Source organism: Primulina tabacum, chromosome 18 (assembly GCF_025594145.1).
Source record: "Primulina tabacum isolate GXHZ01 chromosome 18, ASM2559414v2, whole genome shotgun sequence".
In the NCBI taxonomy this organism is placed as follows: Eukaryota; Viridiplantae; Streptophyta; class Magnoliopsida; order Lamiales; family Gesneriaceae; genus Primulina; species Primulina tabacum.
Genome location: NC_134567.1, coordinates 25,022,159 through 25,043,825, shown reverse-complemented (window position 1 = coordinate 25,043,825; position 21,667 = coordinate 25,022,159). Strand labels below are relative to the sequence as shown.

The 21,667-nt window shown below is 32.6% G+C and overlaps 4 protein-coding genes and 1 long non-coding RNA gene across 7 annotated transcripts; 1 reads left to right on the top strand and 4 right to left on the bottom strand.

The window, feature by feature from the left end:
* Nucleotides 1-4,319: 4,319 nt before the first annotated feature.
* On the top strand, nucleotides 4,320-6,313 carry LOC142533168 (putative 6-phosphogluconolactonase 2). 3 transcript variants are annotated; one of them, XM_075639834.1, is made up of 4 exons: nucleotides 4,320-4,403; nucleotides 4,957-5,158; nucleotides 5,458-5,593; nucleotides 5,666-6,313. In XM_075639834.1, exons 2-4 carry the CDS (start codon nucleotides 4,986-4,988, stop codon nucleotides 6,161-6,163), a joined length of 807 nt encoding a protein of 268 aa, XP_075495949.1. In that variant the 5' UTR covers nucleotides 4,320-4,403; nucleotides 4,957-4,985; the 3' UTR covers nucleotides 6,164-6,313. The 3 variants fall into 3 exon arrangements, with proteins under 3 accessions (XP_075495949.1, XP_075495950.1, XP_075495948.1); XM_075639835.1 differs by having other exon boundaries at nucleotides 4,362-5,158; nucleotides 5,458-5,598; nucleotides 5,683-6,313; XM_075639833.1 differs by having other exon boundaries at nucleotides 4,365-5,158.
* LOC142533170 (uncharacterized) lies at nucleotides 6,265-7,517 on the bottom strand. The gene is made up of 2 exons (XM_075639836.1): nucleotides 7,063-7,517; nucleotides 6,265-6,616 (listed from the first exon to the last, which is right to left on the bottom strand). Exons 1-2 carry the CDS (start codon nucleotides 7,361-7,363, stop codon nucleotides 6,405-6,407), a joined length of 513 nt encoding a protein of 170 aa, XP_075495951.1. The 5' UTR covers nucleotides 7,364-7,517; the 3' UTR covers nucleotides 6,265-6,404.
* An 819-nt stretch (nucleotides 7,518-8,336) lies between these two features.
* On the bottom strand, nucleotides 8,337-11,245 carry LOC142533615 (cytochrome b5). Its single transcript, XM_075640439.1, has 3 exons — nucleotides 11,034-11,245; nucleotides 8,956-9,022; nucleotides 8,337-8,816 (listed from the first exon to the last, which is right to left on the bottom strand). Exons 1-3 carry the CDS (start codon nucleotides 11,118-11,120, stop codon nucleotides 8,563-8,565), a joined length of 408 nt encoding a protein of 135 aa, XP_075496554.1. The 5' UTR covers nucleotides 11,121-11,245; the 3' UTR covers nucleotides 8,337-8,562.
* On the bottom strand, nucleotides 10,149-11,027 carry LOC142533616 (uncharacterized). Its single transcript, XR_012816785.1, has 2 exons — nucleotides 10,707-11,027; nucleotides 10,149-10,673 (listed from the first exon to the last, which is right to left on the bottom strand). It is a non-coding gene; the product is annotated as an uncharacterized LOC142533616 (long non-coding RNA).
* A 7,690-nt stretch (nucleotides 11,246-18,935) lies between the features above and the next one.
* Nucleotides 18,936-21,346, bottom strand: LOC142533301 (protein FAR1-RELATED SEQUENCE 5-like). The gene is made up of 2 exons (XM_075640026.1): nucleotides 19,213-21,346; nucleotides 18,936-19,139 (listed from the first exon to the last, which is right to left on the bottom strand). The coding sequence occupies exon 1, from the start codon at nucleotides 21,343-21,345 to the stop codon at nucleotides 19,846-19,848; it is 1,500 nt and encodes a 499-aa protein (XP_075496141.1). The 5' UTR covers nucleotide 21,346; the 3' UTR covers nucleotides 18,936-19,139; nucleotides 19,213-19,845.
* Between the last annotated feature and the right edge of the window lie 321 nt (nucleotides 21,347-21,667).

Sequence of the window (21,667 nt, the reverse complement as noted above, 5' to 3'; positions counted from 1 at the left end):
GTAGGATTGACCCGTCTCACATATAAAGATTCGTAAGACCGTCTCACAAGAGTTCTACTCGATCTTATAAGCTCTCATAATCTATTTGATATCCCACATTTTTTTCAAAAAGATTTTTTATATATATTTCACTTCTCCAAAATATTCTTATATATCTTTTAAATCTTTATTTTATCATCACTTTTTAAATCACCACTTTATCACTTTGTTTTTTAAATTAAATATGAAATAAAATTTTGTCATATCTTTTTATTAGAATATAGAAACAAAAGTGCTAATATTTATTGAGTAAATTATTAACTATAGTTTTTTTAGTCATCACTTTATTTATACACATTAAAAAATTATTAAATATTTTTCTTCAAAAAACATAAAATTTTCTAAATATAAATATAAAATAGATTTATTTTTTAAAATACTAATTATAAAATTATTTATATATTATTAGGATCGAGAAAGAGTTTAGAGTGAGGTGAATAAACTCTTTATGAAATTGACGTTTTTAAAATTTGTTTCCAATCGTTTTTAGGCGGTTGAAACTTTTCTTGAACAGTTAAAAATGTGAACTATTTAAAAAGTGCGGAAGACAGTTCAGAATTTCTAATGGCAGCTACAACCGGTTGGCTAGCCTATTAACAAGAAACAGTTCAAAATGTAAGTGTTTACAGAAAGTAATGACACATGATATTATGGATATTCGGAGATAAAACTCCTATGTCACATCTTCTTTCTTTTCAGGAAGTATTTCACTAAAAGAATTTGACTTTACAAACTGTTGCAACAGTCCACTCCAATCAGGACTTATCACATTATCTGTTTTGGAACTCTTACTGATCACTTTACACTTCTGGATATTTAAGAACCCTCAGTTCACCAGGAAACTAAGTAATTCAAATAACCAAAGGTTACTGATATAAAAAAAAACAGTATGAATTGAGTATCGCGAAGTTGATCTTTAAATGATCAGATATATTTCTGATGAGTTTATGCTTGATAAGCGATGAAGTATGGAACTTTTAGTGCGCTCAAAATCTTCAAGTATGCAATCTTAGTGATGTGGCAATGTAGCGGTTGAAAAGCTTGTAAGTCGTAGAGTGAAAAAGTCAGCGATTATTCTATCTCTTTGCATTTTTCAACTCTTCATTTATATAGGCCATCGATCCAACGGTCGACAAAAGATGTATAATGTAAACCTATAGCGTTGAAATGATGTGTCACTATCAGCTGCTAAAATATTTAATATTATTTTTGTTTGTGCGGCTTTGAATCATGTTCCTATGAAGAGTTGCTGTTAGATATCCTTTTTGTAGTAACTTGTTAGCTTCATCAGAATTTGTACGATATTTGAACGATATTTCCATTTTGGGATAGGACTGACTGGAGCAAGATATGATTGACTTGTAGCGGTGCAAAATCATTGAAAGTCTTAAGCCAATCCGAGAGTGTTCTTCATTAAGTGTTCAATAAATAGCTCCTTTAAATGAAGCGGTTGAATCATTTAAGTAGCTGACTGAAAAACTTCTAACGGTTGAAACTCTTCAGGCTGCTGCAAGAGGTTGAAGCGTTCCTGTTATACAAGATAGATTGCAACTCTTTTCTAAAATATTTAGATGTTTTGATTTTGTCAATCACCAAAACTTAAGGGTAATAACAACATCTTAACATATATACAACTATATATATAACTACTTATATTAACTCATAGTATTATGTATTTTAAATAATTTTTACAATAAAAATATATTATAATATCAAACACATTAACATATTTAAGTTGTTTAAAATAAGTTTATTCAAATACTTTAACAATTTATTTTTAAATTAGATTTCACAGCTTATAAACTCCTAAAACAACATATAAGACGTAAAAATTTATATTATCTTTTAAATAAGTTTAGTCAAACACTCAAAAACCACCAAAATCTAGTGAAAAAGAATTGGACAAAATGTCAAATGAAACATTAATTAACAATTGATAATGTCTTACAACTATGTAAAATGGGTTAATTAAATACCCTATAGTGTGTGTATATATAATTATAAGTGGAAAAGCCCAAGTTAAACAGTCATTAATACGAAAGAGAACCCTACTTATAATATTGATTTTTTCGCACGAAAGGGTCATAAAGTTGAATTTGATTGGCCGCAAAAGAATAATTCACTTTTGACTAATTCGTGTCCTCTAATTTAGCAAAAACTTGTGTGAGACGGTCTCACGGGTCGTATTTTGTGAGATTGGTCTCTTATTTGGGTCGTCCATGAAAAAAATATTACTTTTTATGCTAAGAGTATTACTTTTTATTGTGAATATGGATAGGGTTGACCTGTCTTACGGATAAAGATTCGTGAGACCGTACATACTCTTCTAATTTTGATCGATGAATAGAATATGAGGTTTATTTTTTATTTTAATTATTTTATTTTATTTTATTTTGACGAATTCGAAAGTATTAAGAAATCAAAGAATGTATTCTCGTCATATCTTGAACAAATTCGAAAGTCAATAATTGGTGCATAGAAATATAATAAAATTAGATTTTTTTTCCCTTTAAAAATCAACTTCTTTTTTTTTCAAATAGCATACGAACAATTAAAAAACGAGGATTTTTAGCCCAGATAAAATTAACAAACTCTTGAAATAAAAATGCTAATTAACCATTTCAAATGAGAAATTAATTTAAAAAATATAGGGTTTTAAAACGCCATTGATTTTGTACAAGACATTTTTTTATACACTATATTTTATTGGGGTGATAAATGAAATTTACCCACAATAAATAAATTAATGAACTATGATATAGATAACCTAATTTCTCAAAAAATTTAAGAATGATAAATATCCTTCTTATTAGCAAAGAGTTTCAAGTCTGCCTACTCTATCTACTGGAGAGAATATGCCTGAAGATAGCATAGACGGACACAAACACACGTACATATAAATATAATATTTGAAAAACCAGTAACTTATATATATATATATATATATATATATATATATATACATATTTATTTGGATCTTCAATGCTCTCAAATTTCGTGTTAATCATGTATCTTCTGATTTTTTGTCATTTTTTTATCGAGAGCGTTGAAGTTGCATTACACACTTTAGAGTCACATCAGTATCGTACTGATGTCACATCAATATTGCTGTTAGAAAAAAAACTAAAATTAGCAAAAAAATAAAGTTATAGGACTGAAAGTGTAATTTAACAACATAGAAAACTAAAATCGTAAAGACACAAATATATACGACAAAAAATACAATTATATATATATATATATAATGTACATTTATTTTCTTACTGAAAGGCATCACTCAAGCGGTCATGGTGACGAAGGATTCTTGAAAACTAGGATTAGGGTTTGGTAAGAAGTCTTAGTGTGGGGCATTGATTTGATTTGTTAGTGGAGAACTTTTGCATGTTCGATATTCTTTTACTTGGAGCCCTCCATTTCTTGATAATGATTGCTTCAGATTCCAAATTTTTATATCTAAACCCGTATACTTCAATGCTTCTTTATAATAAATTAGGAAATATAATAGAGCAAGTAGGGAACGATTGTTGATTATCTTTATGAAACTATCCAAATTTTACATAAAATCTATCTAAAAATCTACTTTGTATATCTGTTTATAGAAAGCTCTTTTTTTTTTAAAAAAAAAACCCAATTTAAATTCTTAAAAAATTAACCAAAAAGTATGGTCGATTATTTTATGTTGTTTTGAATAAATTAAAATCCCAAAAAATCCATAATTAAAAATCTTTACTAATAATTTTTTCAGGTTCTAGAAAGATAATTCTTTTGTCCTTTTCTTTGTTATCCCAAAATTTCAATTTCAACGTGCATATTTCTTAGACATATAAACATTACACATACAAACATATATATATGGATGGATAATTAATCTTGTAGATACATAATATATACATGAGTATCATTGAGGTGACATTTACATATTGGATGTGGGGAAATTATACATCCAATATGTGAACGTCATATCTGCGGTGCTCACATAAATGCTCATAATGGACGTCGATAAAATCATACCTCTGTGTATGTGTTGGTCTCTTTGCCATTTATTATGTATCCTTTCCAAAGGGAATACAGAAGGAAAAAAAGGGTAAATATTTATTGTGGAAGGAGTGCGGGCATTATATGATATCAATTTACTATTAAGTTAAGTCTCTTATTAATTAATTATTTAAACATTCAGGGACACTTAAAAATTAATATTTTTATTTTTATTTTTTTCTTACTTTTATAATTATAATACACACGCACACAAATGCAAGTGCTGCACGCAAACTGTATATTATATAAACCATAGAGTTGAAAATCCAGCCTCTATTTCATTCAATTGGCTTCATTTTTTGACACCCGTTTTTGTCTCTTTTTGGCCTGTAAGATTCTCCTTTCTCCACCCCTCGTTGTATTTTATATTGAGCTCGTTAAGTAATCAAATAAATAAGATTCATTTTCACTATAACAAAAGCTACTATTGTTTTTTAAATAGTTCAAAGATGGAATTTCTTTGTTTGATTTATCGCGGGAATGGATTTTTGTGTTGATATATGAACATTTTGCAGGCATAAAACGAGAAGATTTTGCGGATATTTTCCCCATGTAGTATTGTGATAATTTTGTTCTTGATTTTCAACATAATGTCTTTAATATTTTCTGTCAGAGTTCCATGTTCTGATTATGCATAGGATTAAATTAATCTGTGTGGTAAATTTAGATGAGAACCTTGCATGCTCATGTATTTAGACATATAATATGTTTTTTTTTAAACAAGAAATTTGTTTTGTGGCGATTAACTGTTTGGATTCTTGGATCATTTTCATCAAATATGATTAGTGGATTCTTTTCAGAAACAACAGCAAGAAACAGTGTTCCATCTTAGAGATATAGAAGTATTATTGATCATTTTTCATGAATTTTTTGAATTTGAAGCTGTGTGCTTTACAATCTTTGTGAGAAACATGTCTGTTTATGTGGCAAAAACGGATAAAGTAGAGCTAAGAGTTCATGAAACCGTGGATGTATTGAGCACCAATTTGGCGGAGTACATTTCAGAATTATCAGAGGCTTCTATAAAAGAGAGGGGTGTATTCACCCTTGCTTTATCCGGTGCTTCTATTGTTACTCTGATGGGGTATGTAAATGCGCTCTTCTATTCGATTTTTACTATGCTACACTCAGTGATGTTCTTAGATTTTGTCAGGCTCGACTAAGAATTTTTATTAAACTTATTAAGCTAGATGGATTTTAAGTTCAATTATGTGGTATCTTTATGTACCAAGCAATAGACCTGTTTGCTGGAGCAATCTCAACAGGAACGAACTTGAAAGAAGGAATCCTGAAGTTTATTAGTACTGTTTGTCCATTGCTTGTTTCGGTTTCCTTTTTGTAGTACAGAATTTGAGTATGGATGAATTTCTGGTGTTTGAGCAGAAAACTCTGTGAAAGCCCTCACAAGAGGACAGTTGATTGGGCCAAATGGTATGTATTTTTCGCGGATGAGCGTGCGATTGGCAGAAATCATGCTGATAGCACTTGTAAGCAAGTGAGGGATAATCTTCTGTCCAAGGTAAGGTATAAGTTCTAGGCGTTACCCGTTTGATACGTTGCATTAGTTCGTTTTTTAGTATGTTCATTCCAGGTACCCATCGTTCACAGTCATGTGTATTCCATCAACGACTCGGTACCAGTAGAGCAGGCAGCTGAGGAGTACGAGTTTGTGATCAGACAGCTAGTCAAGACTCGCATGATTAGTGTTTCTGATATCCACGACTGTCCCAAATTCGACCTGGTCCTCCTCGAAATGGGACCCGATGGGCACATTGCATCTCTATTCCCAAATCACTCCGTGCTGAATTTGGAAGAAGACTGGGTGACTTATATCACAGATTCACCTGAGCCTCCACCTGAGAGAATCACTTTCACCTTACCTGTTATAAATTCTGCCTCCAATGTCACGGTGGTTGTCACGGGTGTGAACAAAGCTGAAGCTGCACGAATGGCAGTTGAAGATACCGATCAAGAATCTGCTGATGTACCTGCGAGGATGATTTGTCCAGTAAACGGGAAATTGGTGTGGTTTCTCGAAACAGCAGCTGCCTCAATGCTCCAAAATGTAGAATTTTCCGAGCAGACTTGAAATTTGCGACCAACTAGAAGCAGTACAATGTATTTGATATAAAAAAAATTAGCATATGTTTTAACTGAATATTTACTTCGGTGTCACTTTAGGACACAAAATCAATCAAACCAAATGTCTCGACCTATGAAATATATCAGGTAACAAAAATCTGTTGCATGGTGTTTGATGCTAAAACTTTTAATAAACCTGGCAACTAGAGATCCAAGAAATGAACTCTTGGAAATTGTTGTCGGCTAACTTAACTCGACGCAGCAGCGTTCTGTTTCAAAACCTCAGCTTCAGCTTTTGCCATTGGATCCGCCTCATCTTTTTCGCCATCTCGTTCCTCAGTCATTTTCTTCCTGTGCAACTCTTCAGCTTCCTTCATTGCGGCTCGCTGCTCCTCTTGAAGCCGCAGCATTTCCTGTTCTTGTTGCTGTCTCTCGAACCATGTGTCAGCATCCGCCCAAACTGAGTTTTAACCGATGTAAGAGTAAGAATTTAACTCAATACTAGCTTGAATTTCTAAGTTGTTACAAAGACTAAATTCAACAAACAGCAACTCATGCAAGGCAATATATAACTTTTCGACTCCGATTTTCCAAAAAAATCAGATGAGTTTATATAGTAAAAGCTCATACGACCACCAGAAAGGATTATTCAATTGCCTAGATTAGATGATGAACAAAGTTATGGTAAATGTTTGATTGCCAAGTATTTCGAGATAATTACACACAAATTCAACCATCACTAGTATATAGTTATACAAAATCAGCATACAAATCACAACAGAAACCCTAATTCAAAAATCAGCTGAAAAAGATAATTTCGAAATTAAGCAAACAACAGACAACAAATTCTTCCTAATTTTCTCAATTAAATATATAAAGTAAATAAAAAGAAGCATGCGATTTTACTGGGTTGAGCTGCCCATCCTTGTTCGCCACCCTTGATTTTCTCCGGAAGCGCGTAATTAACAGTTAACACGCGTCCGTACAGCTCGGCGCCGTCCATGTTGTCCATGGCTGCGGCGGCGTCTTCTCTCTCCAGAAAGGTAACGAATCCGAAGGAACGGTGCTTCTGTGTGGCCAGGTCCAGCGGGGTCTTCACATCCTTAATGTCGCCGAACGGTATGAACGCCGCGTGGAGGATGCTCTCGTTCACTTCCTCCGCTAAACCGCCCACGTATAGTGTGTTCTTCTGCACTCCCTGATTCATTCTCTGCGATGAAAACAAAGAAGTAACGGGTGCCGTAAGTGAGCACGGCGGCTAACTGTCTCCGGCGGAGGCTATACGGTGGCCGATGGGGTTCCACCACAGAGTAAACTTGTATTTATGAAGCCAATTAGCCAATAGGCTTATTTGCAAAAACCAATTATTGTTATTTTAAATTCTATCTTTTATAATAAAATTACTAAAATCCTGCCATTATATGTTTTTAAGCACCTCTGCTGCTCTGCGTAGAGAGTTTTCGTTCTGTTTAGTATCGGTAAAATATAATTATAAAACATAAATTTTGGAAGAAAAAGTTGTCAATGTAGTTAAATATAGATTAACTACTATTTTCTTTAAAATATAATATGATTATTGCAAGAACATATTTAATTTCTTAAAATAATATATCTTTGTATTTTAGATCAGACATATAAACGAATCGAGCTCATTTATGAGTGTTTCGAGTTGACTCAAAAATATTTAATATGTATTTAAAATTATCGAATGTAAGTCAAATTCTAATATATTCGAACTTTTTTCGAGTACATATCAAGTATAAATATATTATATTCGAGAGTTTGCGAGTCTCTTAAACTTTAATATTTTATTGATATAATATAAATAGATTTCGACCTTTTATTTTCAAATAGCTCCCGAAAATGATTTCGAGCCAAATTCGAAGTTGGGTTTTGATTCAAACCAAATTCCAGCAAAACCTATTAAAATTTCCAGCCTCTATTCAAACTCGAGCTCGAATATTCAAATCTTAAATTTTTTTTATATTCGACTTAATTGGTATGTCTTCACTTTTAGTGTATATATTATGTGGCTTAATTTCATTGGTATCTTCCGTAAATCTAGAATTTAATTTTTGCCAAATCATACATTCACTTGTACAATAATTTAAAATAATTTCATCTAAACAATATTATTTAAATCATAACACAACCACCAATACTACCATAAAAAAGAAATAAACTCACCCAATCCGACTGCTCGATTCATAAAAATAATCGACTCATCGTGCTTTACATTACGCTAAGACAAATCCATCAAAACTAATAATATTAAAACGTATTTAAACCCGAATTTTAAGGTTTCTGGAACATGGGGTAATGTTTTTCTGATACCTGTGGCATCAAGTTTCAAAACTTCAAACAAAGATAACTCTATGTTTGCAAGGAGGACTATGAATATGTCCTCTATTTCCTGCGTAAGAATACGAAGCCGACGACCACTGATATGCCAACAACAGCAACTGGAACAACCCAGTATTGCTTACTGAAGTTCAAGATTTTATAAGAGAGGTCCTCATGTTTTTGTTTCTTGGAAACGATCTCCATTTTAGGAATAGCAGGGACCGTGGGATCAAGTTCCCCGATGAAGAATTGCCCCATCAGTTCCCTTGCAGTTTTGCTGTGCCCCGCATCTTCAAATTCATCGGTGGCATCTTTGCCTTGAAAAAAAAATCAAAGAAACTTTCATTGTGGAATCAGGTGTGCATAGAGTAATCTTTTGGATGAACAATTTATATCAGGCACTTGTGTTTCGAATAAGCAAATTAAACAGATTTGAAGCATGTAACAATCTCGTACCTGTAACCTCAAGTAAAATATCATCTCCACCTGGGTGTTCTTCTAAATATGTTGTCACATCGTACACCTGGTGACATAGAAGCAAAACATTCTGACATTTAAGTATTTTTAAAAACAAACATAGATTTAAAGGGAAATTTCAGGAGAAAAAGAAGAGGACGAAATCCTGAAATTTAAGGACATCATCATGCAATATTCACAGGCGAAGTAGATGAGAAAAATGCAAACAGGAACTCATATCACTCGTATAAACTTAACATCCTTGTAAATCAAGCCTCTGTTATCAAGTAGTTATTCAAATTGTACGAGTATAAGAGAGTATGAAATGAAACCAATTTCATCGTCTCAAATCAGAGGAAATTTAGCAGGCAAATGAACTTCCCCACAAAATTAACAAAATTCTTGAGCAATCTCAAGATAGTTATTTCAATTAGCTGAAAATACTGCTCAGATTTTGCAAGAACATACAGAAAGGGTTATCCATAACCATACAATAAAAATATACTGCTTAAAAAATGCAAGCTTTTACATGTATTTTGAACACCAATATCAAATAGTCAATCAACTTGCAGCAAACCCATTGAACCATTGATTGATAGACCCAAGCCAACCAGATACTTCAATACATCCACTTGTTTTTCAATCAACTGAAGCAGTGAAGCTATATCTATGTTTTTGCATACCCTTGGGAGCATAACCAAGGTTTCAAGTTGAAACAAGAGATGTGCACAATAACAAGAGTATACTAGTTGTCAAGTGCAAAACAAGCTATCTCAAGCGCATTATTTTTAGAGAATTAGTCACATGATCACTGTCCATTTCATCCACACTGTATATTAACCAAGAACAGCCCATCAATTTTCCTCGGTCTTTTCGGTGTACTGCCAATCAAATTTACCAAAATAAACTTAGTTTTATTGTTTATACAGATAGAGTTCGAATTCAGATTATATGTTTGCATAAAAACATTATTCAAACATAGTTAATAATCATATTTTTACGGGAAGATTTTCTCAATTTTTTTATCTGATTTGATTGATTACATGGCTTATAACACAAAATAATGCATAGCACGAATGCATTGCGTGTCCTATGTAGCAAGCAAAGGATTATTTATTTATTAAAACAGTACACCTTTTTCTAATTTAATAACATGTTCAGCTAAGGTGGTCCAAATTCTATTGCCCCACCTGTATTTTTTATTTTTCATAGAAAACATAACCAACCTAATGATTTCTTATGGGCCGAAGATGAAAATTCTCCAATCTATACCAAAGAAAGAGAGAGAAATCCAATCATGCATTGAGAGATTGCACCAAATCCAAACTAGTGCGATTCTCTAACCTAAAAAACATAGAGTGCATTTCCCCTTACAACTGAATCCTTCCCCAGACAATGTGTTCAAAGTCTGAACAAGTTTCGAAATATGGAACTTAATAGCAACAAATAAAGTTGTAAGATAGCTAAGTAATTTTCCTTCAACCATTAGGCATACACAAGTCAAATCCTGATCAAATTCAGAGGAAAAAACTAGCTCGAAGTCAGAGGAAATTGAAAATAGATGGTAGTGGGATTGAAGAAAAAGAGCAATCTGCCAAATAGGCCGATCAGAAATCACATAGATCATTGACACATCATTCAATGCCACATTTGGGCTTCTGCTAAAATTACGCGTTCTTCATATACTCTTTTGAGCAGCTAACGTTCACATAATTGTTCTACAACCAAAACTCGTCAATATCTCATGATACCTAACACCAAAAAGCTGAAACTAAACAAGTTAGGGCAGCCGCCACAATTGAAAATAACAATGTTTCACGTGTAATTAATTCAATTAGAAACCTAATTCAACCTCAAACCATGTCGATGGCTCATAAAAAAGATCCGATTCCAAACACCAAGCTGAATCACCATTAAGACAAAACACCAAACATTGTCACCCAACGAGACATCGAAAAAGTCAATAGGTTCCAAAAACAGACCAAAAGCTCCCTTTAAATCGGAAATAAAAAAATGAAACATGAAAATAACAGTTAAAACAATCATAGCAACTTCAATAAGCAGAGGAAAGGGATAACCTTTCCATCAATAACGACCCAACAATCTTCACTGGTATTGTGCTCAGACGCTTCTTCCATTGTGAAAAGCTTTGTTATCGTCGGCATCTTCTACCTTTTTCCGCCGCCGCACCCGCCGCCGCTATTCTGCGCTCGAATGTGTGCCGTGTCCCGGGTGTCTTGAGCATATTCCTTTCTATCGAGGGTCCATTTAGTTGCATAAATTATCGAATTACCATTTTATCCTCGTGGATTTTAATTATTTGTTCTTCCACCGACTCTATAGTACGAAAATATAATTTTAAAATGGCATGAAAAAATAATTAATTTTTTTACTTTATTAAATAATTTAATCTTTTAAAAAATACATTTCAAGAAATTCTTTTTTATCAATTTATATTCTTTAACGTAATTGTATTCTTTCTTTATTCGTAATTGTATTATAATGCCATTGGCATACAATTCATGCAAATATATTAATTTTTTGTATTATATAAATTTATTTAAACAATCTAGAAATTATAATAAAATTTAGGATTTTTAAAAATGGTTTTTTATAATAGCTTTTATTTTATTGATGATATGATCATTTAAAAATTAAAAAATATAGATGGATATAAATTTATTAAAATAAGGATATTATTATTAAATAAAATATGTAAATGAACAAAATAGCAATATTGATGCCACAAAGTGAACAAATTTACAATATAATCGGGCCAGGCTTGAGGTGTAAAAGGCTTCCGTTTCAGGTCCAGTATTGATGGAGCCCAAAATAATTATGGGCAAAAACGGTTCACTAACCATAGTTCAATTTTTTAAAATGAGACTCGTCAAATTCGAGGCTCCTTTTTCCACCTTTATTTTTGTTGTGAAAAAGTAAAAATTTATGGTAAAAAGTAAAAATCTCAAACTCTCAAAATTTACCAAACTACACACTTTATAATATTTTTCTCTCTACTCAATTGTGATTTTCTTCACAAATGAGAGATCTATTTATAGGAAATCTTTACAAATAATCCAAAAATAAAATACATCATTACCTACATCATCACACACTAATTTTCAATATTTACAACTCTTATTTTCAACATTCAAATATTCAACATTCAAATATTCAATACTCACATTTTAAATATATTTTTCAACACTCCCCCTTGTGATGATGATCATAATGATTGTCTTCATTACGTGTTTTTATATTGCCTCGTTAAAAACCTTACTAGGAAAAACCCATTGGGATAAAAACCATAGTAAGGGAAAAAGAGTGCAGTCACGTAAACTCCCCCTCATGTTGACACGAACAATTCTTCACAAATTTCGTAGATTGCGCATCCCAATATTATATATGTGCTTTCTGAATATTGACGTAGGAAGTGCCTTTGTGAAGAGATCTGATGAGTTTTCACTTGATTGAATGTGACGAACATCAATATATTTATTCTTCTCTAGCTCTTTAGTGAATGCGAAGAACTTAGGAGGAATATGTTTAGTTCTGTCGCTTTTTATGTATCCTTCTTTCATTTGAGCAACACATGCAGCATTATCTTCATATAGTATCACAGGCTTCTCATCAGATGATAATCCGCATGAAATTTGGATATGTTGGGTCATTGATTTTAACCACACACATTCACGACTTGCTTCATGTAGTGCAATAATCTCGGCATGATTTGATGAAGTTGTTACGAGCGTTTGTTTCTGAGAACGCCAAGATATTGCAGTGCCTCCACGAGTAAATACATATCCAGTTTGGGAACGTGCCTTGTGTGGATCAGATAAGTATCCAGCATCAGCATAACCAATTATACTTGGATTAGCATCTTTTGAATACAAAAGTCCCAAGTCTGTCGTTCCTCGTAGATAACGGAATATATGTTTAATTCTGTTCCAGTGTCTCTTTGTTGGATATGTGCTAAATCTTGCCAACAGATTCACGGCAAAAGATATATCAGGCCTTGTACAATTTGTAAGGTACATAAGGGCACCGATGGCACTTAGATATGGTACTTTTGGACCAAGAATATCTTCATCATCTTCACATGGACGGAATGGATCCTTTTCTATGTTTAATGATCTAACAACCATTGGAGTACTTAAAGGATTTGCTTTATCCATATTAAAACGTTTAAGGATCTTTTCTGTATAATTTGTCTGGTGAACAAACATTCCACATTCTTTTTGTTCAATTTGTAAACCCAGACAATACTTGGTTTTTCCAAGATCCTTCGTTTCAAATTCTTCCTTCAAGTATGACACAACTTCTTGAATTTCTTTATTCGTTCCAATGATGTTTAAATCATCAACATATACAGCAATAATTACGCATCCGGATGTTGTTTTCTTAATGAAAACACAAGGGCATATTGAATTATTTACATATCCCTTTTTCATCAAGTGATCACTTAGTCGATTATACCACATTCGACCTGATTGCTTTAACCCATATAATGATCTTTGTAATTTCACAGAATAACATTCCCTGGGTTTTGAACTTTGTGCTTCAGGCATCTTAAATCCTTCAGGGATTTTCATATATATATTACTATCAAGTGATCCATATAAGTAAGCTGTAACAACATCCATAAGACGCATTTCTAAATTTTCAGATACCGCCAAGCTAATCAAATACCGAAACGTAATTGCATCCATCACAGGAGAATACGTTTCTTCATAATCAATTCCAGGCCTTTGAGAAAAACCTTGTGCAACAAGTCGAGCTTTATATCTTACTATTTCATTTTTCTCATTTCGCTTTCGAATAAAAACCCATTTGTATCCAACAGGTTTTACACCTTCAGGTGTAAGGACTATAGGTCCAAAAACATTACGTTTATTTAGCGAATTTAATTCAACCTGGATGACATCTTTCCATTTTATCCAATCCTGCCGATTTTTACATTCACCAAAAGATTTTGGTTCATGATCTTCGTTATCATTTATGATGTCGATTGCCACATTATAAGAAAATATATCATCAATTTCATCTATATCTTTTCGGTTCCATATTTTTCCAGTATTAATATAATTGATAGAGATTTCATGATTCTCGTCAGTTTGTGGTTCTGACAGAACATTTTCATCATCATGTGTTTCTTCAGGAACACCATTCTCTATTTTGTGATCATCATGTGTTTCTTCAGAAACGTCATTCTTTATTTTATGATCATCGTGTTTCTCTATGAATTTTCTTTTTCGAGGATTTTTATCCTTGGAACCGACTGGTCTTCCACGCTTCAGGCGTTTAATGACATCATGAGTATCTTCCATTTGTTTCTTTGGAATTTCAATTCGAGCAGGGGCATTTGCAGCATGTATATATGATTTAGTTACCCCTTTTGTGTCTGCAAATGCATCTGGTATTTGATTTGCTATTCTTTGCAAGTGTACAATTTGTTGTACATCTTTTTCACATTGTTTTGTTCTTGGATCCAGATGTAACAATGATGATACATACCATGTAATTTCTTTTTCGGTATGTTTCTGTTCTCCCCCTAACATTGGGAAGATTTCCTCATTAAAATGACAATCAGCAAAACGTGCTGTGAACACGTCGCCTGTCTGAGGTTCAATATATCGAACGATTGATGGACTATCATAACCGATATAAATTCCAACCTTTCTTTGAGGTCCCATTTTCTTTCGTTGCGGTGGTGCAATAGGCACATACACCATACATCCAAAAATTCTCAGATGAGAAATGTCTGGTTCTTTACCAAATGCAAGCTGCAATGGGGAGTATTTATGATATGCACTTGGTCTGATGCGAATTAATGAAGCAGCGTGTAAAATTGCATGTCCCCATATAGAAATAGGGAGCTTTGTTTTCATAATCATTGGTCTAGCAATCATTTGCAGACGTTTAATCAATGATTCAGCCAATCCATTCTGTGTATGTACATGAGCAACAGGATGCTCAACAATGATTTCCATAGACATACAATAATCATTGAAAGTTTGGGAAGTAAATTCACCAGCATTATCAAGTCTAATTTTCTTGATTGTATAATCGGGAAATTGATTCCTCAATTTTATTATTTGAGCAAGTAATCTTGCAAATGCAACATTTCGAGTTGATAATAAACATACATGTGACCATCTGCTGGAGGCATCAATCAATACCATAAAGTATCTGAATGGTCCACATGGTGGATGAATTGGTCCACAAATATCACCCTGAATACGTTCAAGAAACATTGGTGATTCAGTTTGGATTTTGACTGGTGATGGTCTTATAATAAGTTTTCCAAGAGAACATGCTTTACATTGAAACTTATTATTCTGAAAGATCTTCTGGTCTTTCAGTGGATGACCATGTGTATTTTCTATAATTCTTCGCATCATTGTTGAACCAGGATGTCCCAATCGATCATGCCAATTGGTTAATATCGAAGAATTATCAACTACCATGTTTGATTCAACGGGACTTATATGTGTATAATGCAATCCAGTAGGGAGCATTGGTAGTTTTTCAATCACATATTTCTTTCCTGATTTATATGTGATAAGACACATATATTTCTCATTCCCTTCATTCATTGTTTGAGTATCATACCCATGGGAATATATATCATTAAAACTCAACAAATTTCTTTTCGATTGTGGTGAATATAAAGCATCATTGATCAAAAATTTTGTACCATTAGGTAACAAAAATTGTGCTTTACCACATCCTTTAATCAAGTCTACAGGACCTGATATTGTATTCACCGTTGTTTTTGTTGGTTTTAGTTCCAAGAAATATCTTTTATCTCGGAGGATAGTGTGCGTTGTACCACTATCGGGTATGCAAACTTCAGCTTTGCTCATAGCATTTTCCATATTTGAACTTCAAAAAAATATGCAATGAAATAAATTACTTGCAATATATATTTAAATATAACACAAATCATAATTATACAATAAAACATTATTCTATGAATACATGAAAAATAGATTATTGTACATTTATATTCTACCATTATATTGTTCATTTTCAGAGAAATCGTTGAGAAAATCTGCAGCATCAATATTGTTCATTTCTATCCCACCAACATATTGATCATTTCCAGAGAAATCATTCATAAAATCACCAGCATCAAAATGAGTTGAATCACTCAAACGGTCACTGCGTTCAGTGAAGTTGGTCTCCTTTTCTTTCCCCTTTAATGATTCTTTATAAAGTTTACAAAGGTGCTCAGGGGCTCGACAAACTTTGGACCAATGTCCTGGAGTACCACATCTGTAACAAGAACTTTCATATCTTTTTGAGTGCTTCTCATTAACACTTGTATTCTCATGATGCCTTTTCTGTGGATGGTTTGGGACGTTCTTTTGAGATGAGTTATAAAAATAACTATCTCGATTATTTTCAAAACCACGGCCTTGACCACGACCACGGCCAATTCCACGTCCACGTCCACGTCCACGACCTCGACCTCGACCTCGACCAAAACCTTGTCTTTGAATTTGATTTTGGTTTCCAGGTTTAAATTCATTTTTACTTACAGCATTTACTTCTGGAAATGCTGTTGATCCAGTGGGTCGGGACTGATGATTTCTTATTAATAGCTCGTTGTTTTTTTCCGCCACAAGAAGACAGGCGGTGAGTTCAGAATATCTCGCGAATCCACGTACTCTATATTGTTGCTGTAGAGTAATATTTGATGCATGAAACGTGGAAAATTTTTTTTCAAGCATCTCAGATTCTGTGACCTCGTGTCCACAAAATTTTAATTGCGAGATTATTCTATACATCGCCGAATTGTAATCACTGACTTTTTTAAAGTCTTGGAATCTCAATGTATTCCATTCATCCCGGGCGGTCGGAAGTATAACTTCTCTTATATGTTCGAATCTTTCTTTTAATCCCTTCCACAGAGCCATGGAATTTTTTTTAGTCAGATATTCACATTTCAATCCATCGTCGAGATGTCGACGCAAAAATATCATGGCTCTCGCCTTTTCTTGTGACGTGCATATGACATTTTCTTTAATGGTCTCGCTTAGACCCAATGACTCAAGATGCATTTCTACATCTAGAGTCCATGGCATATAATTCTTTCCCGTGATGTCGAGCGCAACAAATTCGAGCTTTGTTAAATTTGACATGGTGGTACTAAAAAAAATTACGATGCATTTTATTAGTTAATAATTATTGCAATACAAAGTAACGGATAAACAACAAGTACTAGTATTTGTAAAAATAAAGAAAACGCACGAGGAGGATATTCTCCGATAAATACAAGACTCGTGAGTATGACAACCAAAATAATTAAAAATATCCTTGAGAAAGCCATCTTCTTTTTTCTTTGAAAAATTTGATGATGAATAATTTTTAGAGAAGAAGAGAAAGTTGTAGTGATGGAATGTGTTTGTGAGATCATATTTATAGGGCAAAAACTAGCCGTTTTTTTACCATTTATGACCGTTGGGGTACAAAAAAAAAATAAAGGTATGTATTTGTATAATTTTATGGTAATAATATGATATATATAATATTAGACATGTTTAAATAATTATGTATATCATATCATAATATTATAATGAGTGTCATAATTTATTTTGTTTAAAAACCTTATAGGCTTTTATACTTGTCGTATCCCTTACCGGGAGTGTGGGATGTCGTCTTAACATCCTCCCGGGATTTATAACAAGTTTATGAAAAATTTATTTTTATTATTTCTAATAATAACATTATATTGTATATTAAATAAATACACAATAAATAAATAACAGTAAAATAAATATAATTATTTTTGTTACCTTTTTCTTCTGTTTGGAGCTTGGAAAAGTATGTAGGACTTTTAGAGCTTCGTGCTGATAACGTGTTGTGAAAAAGTAAAAATTTATGGTAAAAAGTAAAAATCTCAAACTCTCAAAATTTACCAAACTACACACTTTATAATATTTTTCTCTCTACTCAATTGTGATTTTCTTCACAAATGAGAGATCTATTTATAGAAAATCTTTACAAATAATCCAAAAATAAAATACATCATTACCTACATCATCACACACTAATTTTCAATATTTACAACTCTTATTTTCAACATTCAAATATTCAACATTCAAATATTCAATACTCACATTTTAAATATATTTTTCAACAATTTTTACGTTTTTTCCCAATCTTTTTTTTTTTTGTTAATATTAATATATAAATAACAAGAAAATAAAATAAGGCAAAATAATTATGACGGCAAATTCAATAATTTTTAATGAAAGGTTTGTTTTTTTAAACTTTAACATTTTGATTGGTAAGAAAACAGATTTCATCGGGAAAACAGACACAAAATATGATTACATTATTATTCAACAATCAAAATTTTCTTTGAATAACATCTTTTGTGTGTATAAACAAATGTTTAGTTTTCTAATAATTCAATTTCCACGAGAAAATAACGTGCTCTTTCTTCTTTTTAACTTTCTTTCTTTTATTCAGGTTGTTCATGGTCGGTTAAGTGACAGTTTAGATGATGGTGTGGCAAGATTAGATAATTATCTTCTAAGTCTACTACCAAAATGCTCAATTGTTGCTAACAATTTTATAAAATATTAATTATAACAGTTCCGATCTTCCACTAATTTGTCAAACAAATTTCCATTTCATTTACCTCATTGTGGACCGATCATTCATCGAAAATCCAAAAAAATACACAAAAAGAAAATGTGAATGCCACAAAAACAGTCATATTCGACAATAGTATGCGCATCAATAATTTCATGCTCCTTCAATTATCACGATCCTGTCCCTGCACAACATAATATTTTTTATGAGAAATCAATTTGTAAAAACGTTTAATTTTCTTGAAAAAATATCTTACTTGTGATGAATGATGACTCCCAAATTGATACGGAAATAAATTCATCACACCACTTGAATAGAAGTTTGTATTGTCTTTCTGCAATTCAAATACAAAAAAAAAAAAGATATAATGCACATTTTTCTTCAATAGTAAAAATTAAAGAAAACTCGGTTACCATTTGATTTGAGATCGTGCCCAAATTGAGATGGAAATTGAGGATATGCAAACGGATATTGTGATAATGAGACATTTGAATGTTGTTGTGATGGTATAGATTTACTTTCCTGTATGTTGATGGCATCTTGTGAACTTTGCCCATTTTTTTTGGCTCCTTTTGTGCCTAGCAAATAGAAAAAAATTTAAAACTTAAAAGTAGATTAACTATATAACAAGTATATGAAATGAAAACTTACTTGAAATTTTAGTTTTTCCCTTTTCTTTTCTTTTGTTTCTCTTAGTATCCCAGTGTCGTGTGATATTTGCATTTGTAACTCCTTTTGCTTTAGCAGTAAGTGGGTTACGTACGCATACTTTAGGCATATAACCATTACTTGTAATATCATCACACGGTGTCTCATCATCGACACTCAAATTCTGGACAAGATTAGAGATTTCATCTTTTGCTATGTCAACCAATCTATATAATATTTTTCTCGCACCCTCATGAGGTTTGCTCAGTTGAGTTAGATCATACATCGATCTCATTATTTGGTTGACAAACACCATCTCAGATACATGATCACCACCATCACCACTGCAACATTCTTCAAAATCATATTTAACTCTATTTCTTACATTCTTCATCCACCTTTTCAAAATATAACTGTTGGGCAAAACAGTGACATCCATACAGTTAAACATCATCAAAGCATGCTTACACAAAATCCCCATTGTCTCAAACTTATGACAACTACATTTTATTTCATGACTCTGCTTATTGAACACCACATGTCTAACCCTCGAGTTTTCATCATGAGATTTTACTTTGACCTCAAGCCAATTCCAATCATTGCCAAAACAAGATGGTGGTTCAACAAATTTGCAATTCAAAGAATTAACCAATTCAATTCAAATAACTGGTATATGAAAATCGTGTAAACCTCAGCAGCATTAATCAACAATGGATGATTTTTCAAAATCTGTGCAGGCTTACCATGACGACAACAAGTATCATCTGTCTTTTCCTTATTCTGCCAATTATTTTGAATTTTTGCATAATTCATCACAAATTCATACAAAGAACTCATTTTGTTACATGTCTTTTTCAAAGTCATATTTGTGGCCTCACTCCTCGAAGTAGCCAAAAGTCCCGCACTAAACTTTCCACTACTAAAGGCAGTAGCCCATTTTTCCCTGAGTCTGTACATCCCATTCAACCATCTATGATCATCCAAATTATATGTATCAATCATATATTTCCATGTGACCTCAAATTCATCTTCAGATTCACAATAAGACATGCATTTATACCATAGCTGTTTAAAAGCTGAATCTCCATTTAAACTCCCAAAGTGTGAAGGAGCATTTTGATTTATATGCCACTGACATAAACGATGATGTGAATGTGGAAAAACTGTTTCGATGGCATTCATCATAGCTTGACATTGATCTGAAAAAATAGTTTGAGGTTGCTTTCTATTCATAGAATCAAGAAATGTTGTAAACAACCATTCAAAAGAACTTTCGGTTTCATCTGACATAAAGGCCAAGCCAAACATCACATTCTGCATATGGTGATTTATACCAACAAATGGAGCACATATCAAATTATACTTATTTGTTCTATATGTTTTATCAATCGACAAGACATCACCAAAATTTTCATAATCAACCGCACTTCTATAGTCCCTAAAGAAAAAGTTCATCACCCTATCGTCATCATCCAATTGCACGTTCCAGTAAAAGTAATTCTCTTTATTCGCCGTATTTATAAGATATTTAATAAGCGCAGTGGCATCTCCATTCTCAACTTTGGTATGTTTTTTCAGTCGACTCATATGATCATATGCATCCTTTCTAGTAAAACCCAAATTTTCTGACCCACATGCTTCATTTTCCATGAAAGAAACAGCCGCAGAGACAGATATTCCAGCATTTATCATAGCTTCTAGAGTAGACTTTTTTGCATGTGATATATTGCGTGCCGATCTTAACAAGTGAGTTTGATCCTGTGCAAACATCTCATGGTTATGCTCTTCCACAAATCTACTTACTCTCCATTGACCCCCATTTTCTCTTGAAATTTTCAGTTTGGCTTTACAATTAGTTCTAGTGAGCAGTTTTTGATAAATTGGAATCTTTTTACTAGATCTTTTTTCATCTTTCAAACCTTCACATGAGCAATTGAATTCCTTTGATTGAAGTTCATCAGTATGGGAAAAACATCGTTGTTCACCCTTCCTTACACTAAATCTCTTGGCACGTGCGTATTGACAATACAATAAATAAGCTTCTTCAAGAGTGTTCACAATCTTACCCACTTCTAGTTTGCTCTTCAAAACATCGACAATGAAGTTTTCAGTTTGTACCTCTCCATTTTCTTGCATAGAAAAATTAGGGAGTCCAGGTTGCGTTTTTGGAAATTGATCAATTTCGGTTTCTTCCTCGTAGTCTTACTCCAACTTTTCAAGTGCGTTTGATTTGTCATCTTCCATTTCCAAAAAAAAAAAAAAACGACCAACCGGATCTAATTTTTAAAAAAAAACAAATTAGATGAAGGAAACATACATGTATTCAAGTACCACATATTACAAAAATATGGACATAAACAAGAGAATAATCTACTGTATTTTACTTTTAAAAAAATTACAAGGGTCTAATGTAGAGTTTAGGCAGTCTTTTATTATGAAGCGGAGCTCTTGGTGCTTA

Excerpts from the sequence above, each read along its gene's own strand:
- LOC142533168 (XM_075639834.1), top strand. The coding sequence starts at position 4,986 with ATGTCTGTTTATGTGGCAAAAACGGATAAAGTAGAGCTAAGAGTTCAT. Across the intron at positions 5,159-5,457 it reads TCTATTGTTACTCTGATGGG|AAAACTCTGTGAAAGCCCTC; the intron begins GTATGTAAATGC and ends GTGTTTGAGCAG. Across the intron at positions 5,594-5,665 it reads GGGATAATCTTCTGTCCAAG|GTACCCATCGTTCACAGTCA; the intron begins GTAAGGTATAAG and ends TGTTCATTCCAG.
- LOC142533170 (XM_075639836.1), bottom strand. The coding sequence starts at position 7,363 with ATGAATCAGGGAGTGCAGAAGAACACACTATACGTGGGCGGTTTAGCG. Across the intron at positions 6,617-7,062 it reads AGGATGGGCAGCTCAACCCA|TTTGGGCGGATGCTGACACA; the intron begins GTAAAATCGCAT and ends GTTAAAACTCAG.
- LOC142533301 (XM_075640026.1), bottom strand. The coding sequence starts at position 21,345 with ATGCAAGAAAATGGAGAGGTACAAACTGAAAACTTCATTGTCGATGTT.
- LOC142533615 (XM_075640439.1), bottom strand. The coding sequence starts at position 11,120 with ATGCCGACGATAACAAAGCTTTTCACAATGGAAGAAGCGTCTGAGCAC. Across the intron at positions 9,023-11,033 it reads GGGTCGTTATTGATGGAAAG|GTGTACGATGTGACAACATA; the intron begins GTTATCCCTTTC and ends CTATGTCACCAG. Across the intron at positions 8,817-8,955 it reads TATTTTACTTGAGGTTACAG|GCAAAGATGCCACCGATGAA; the intron begins GTACGAGATTGT and ends TTTTTTTTCAAG.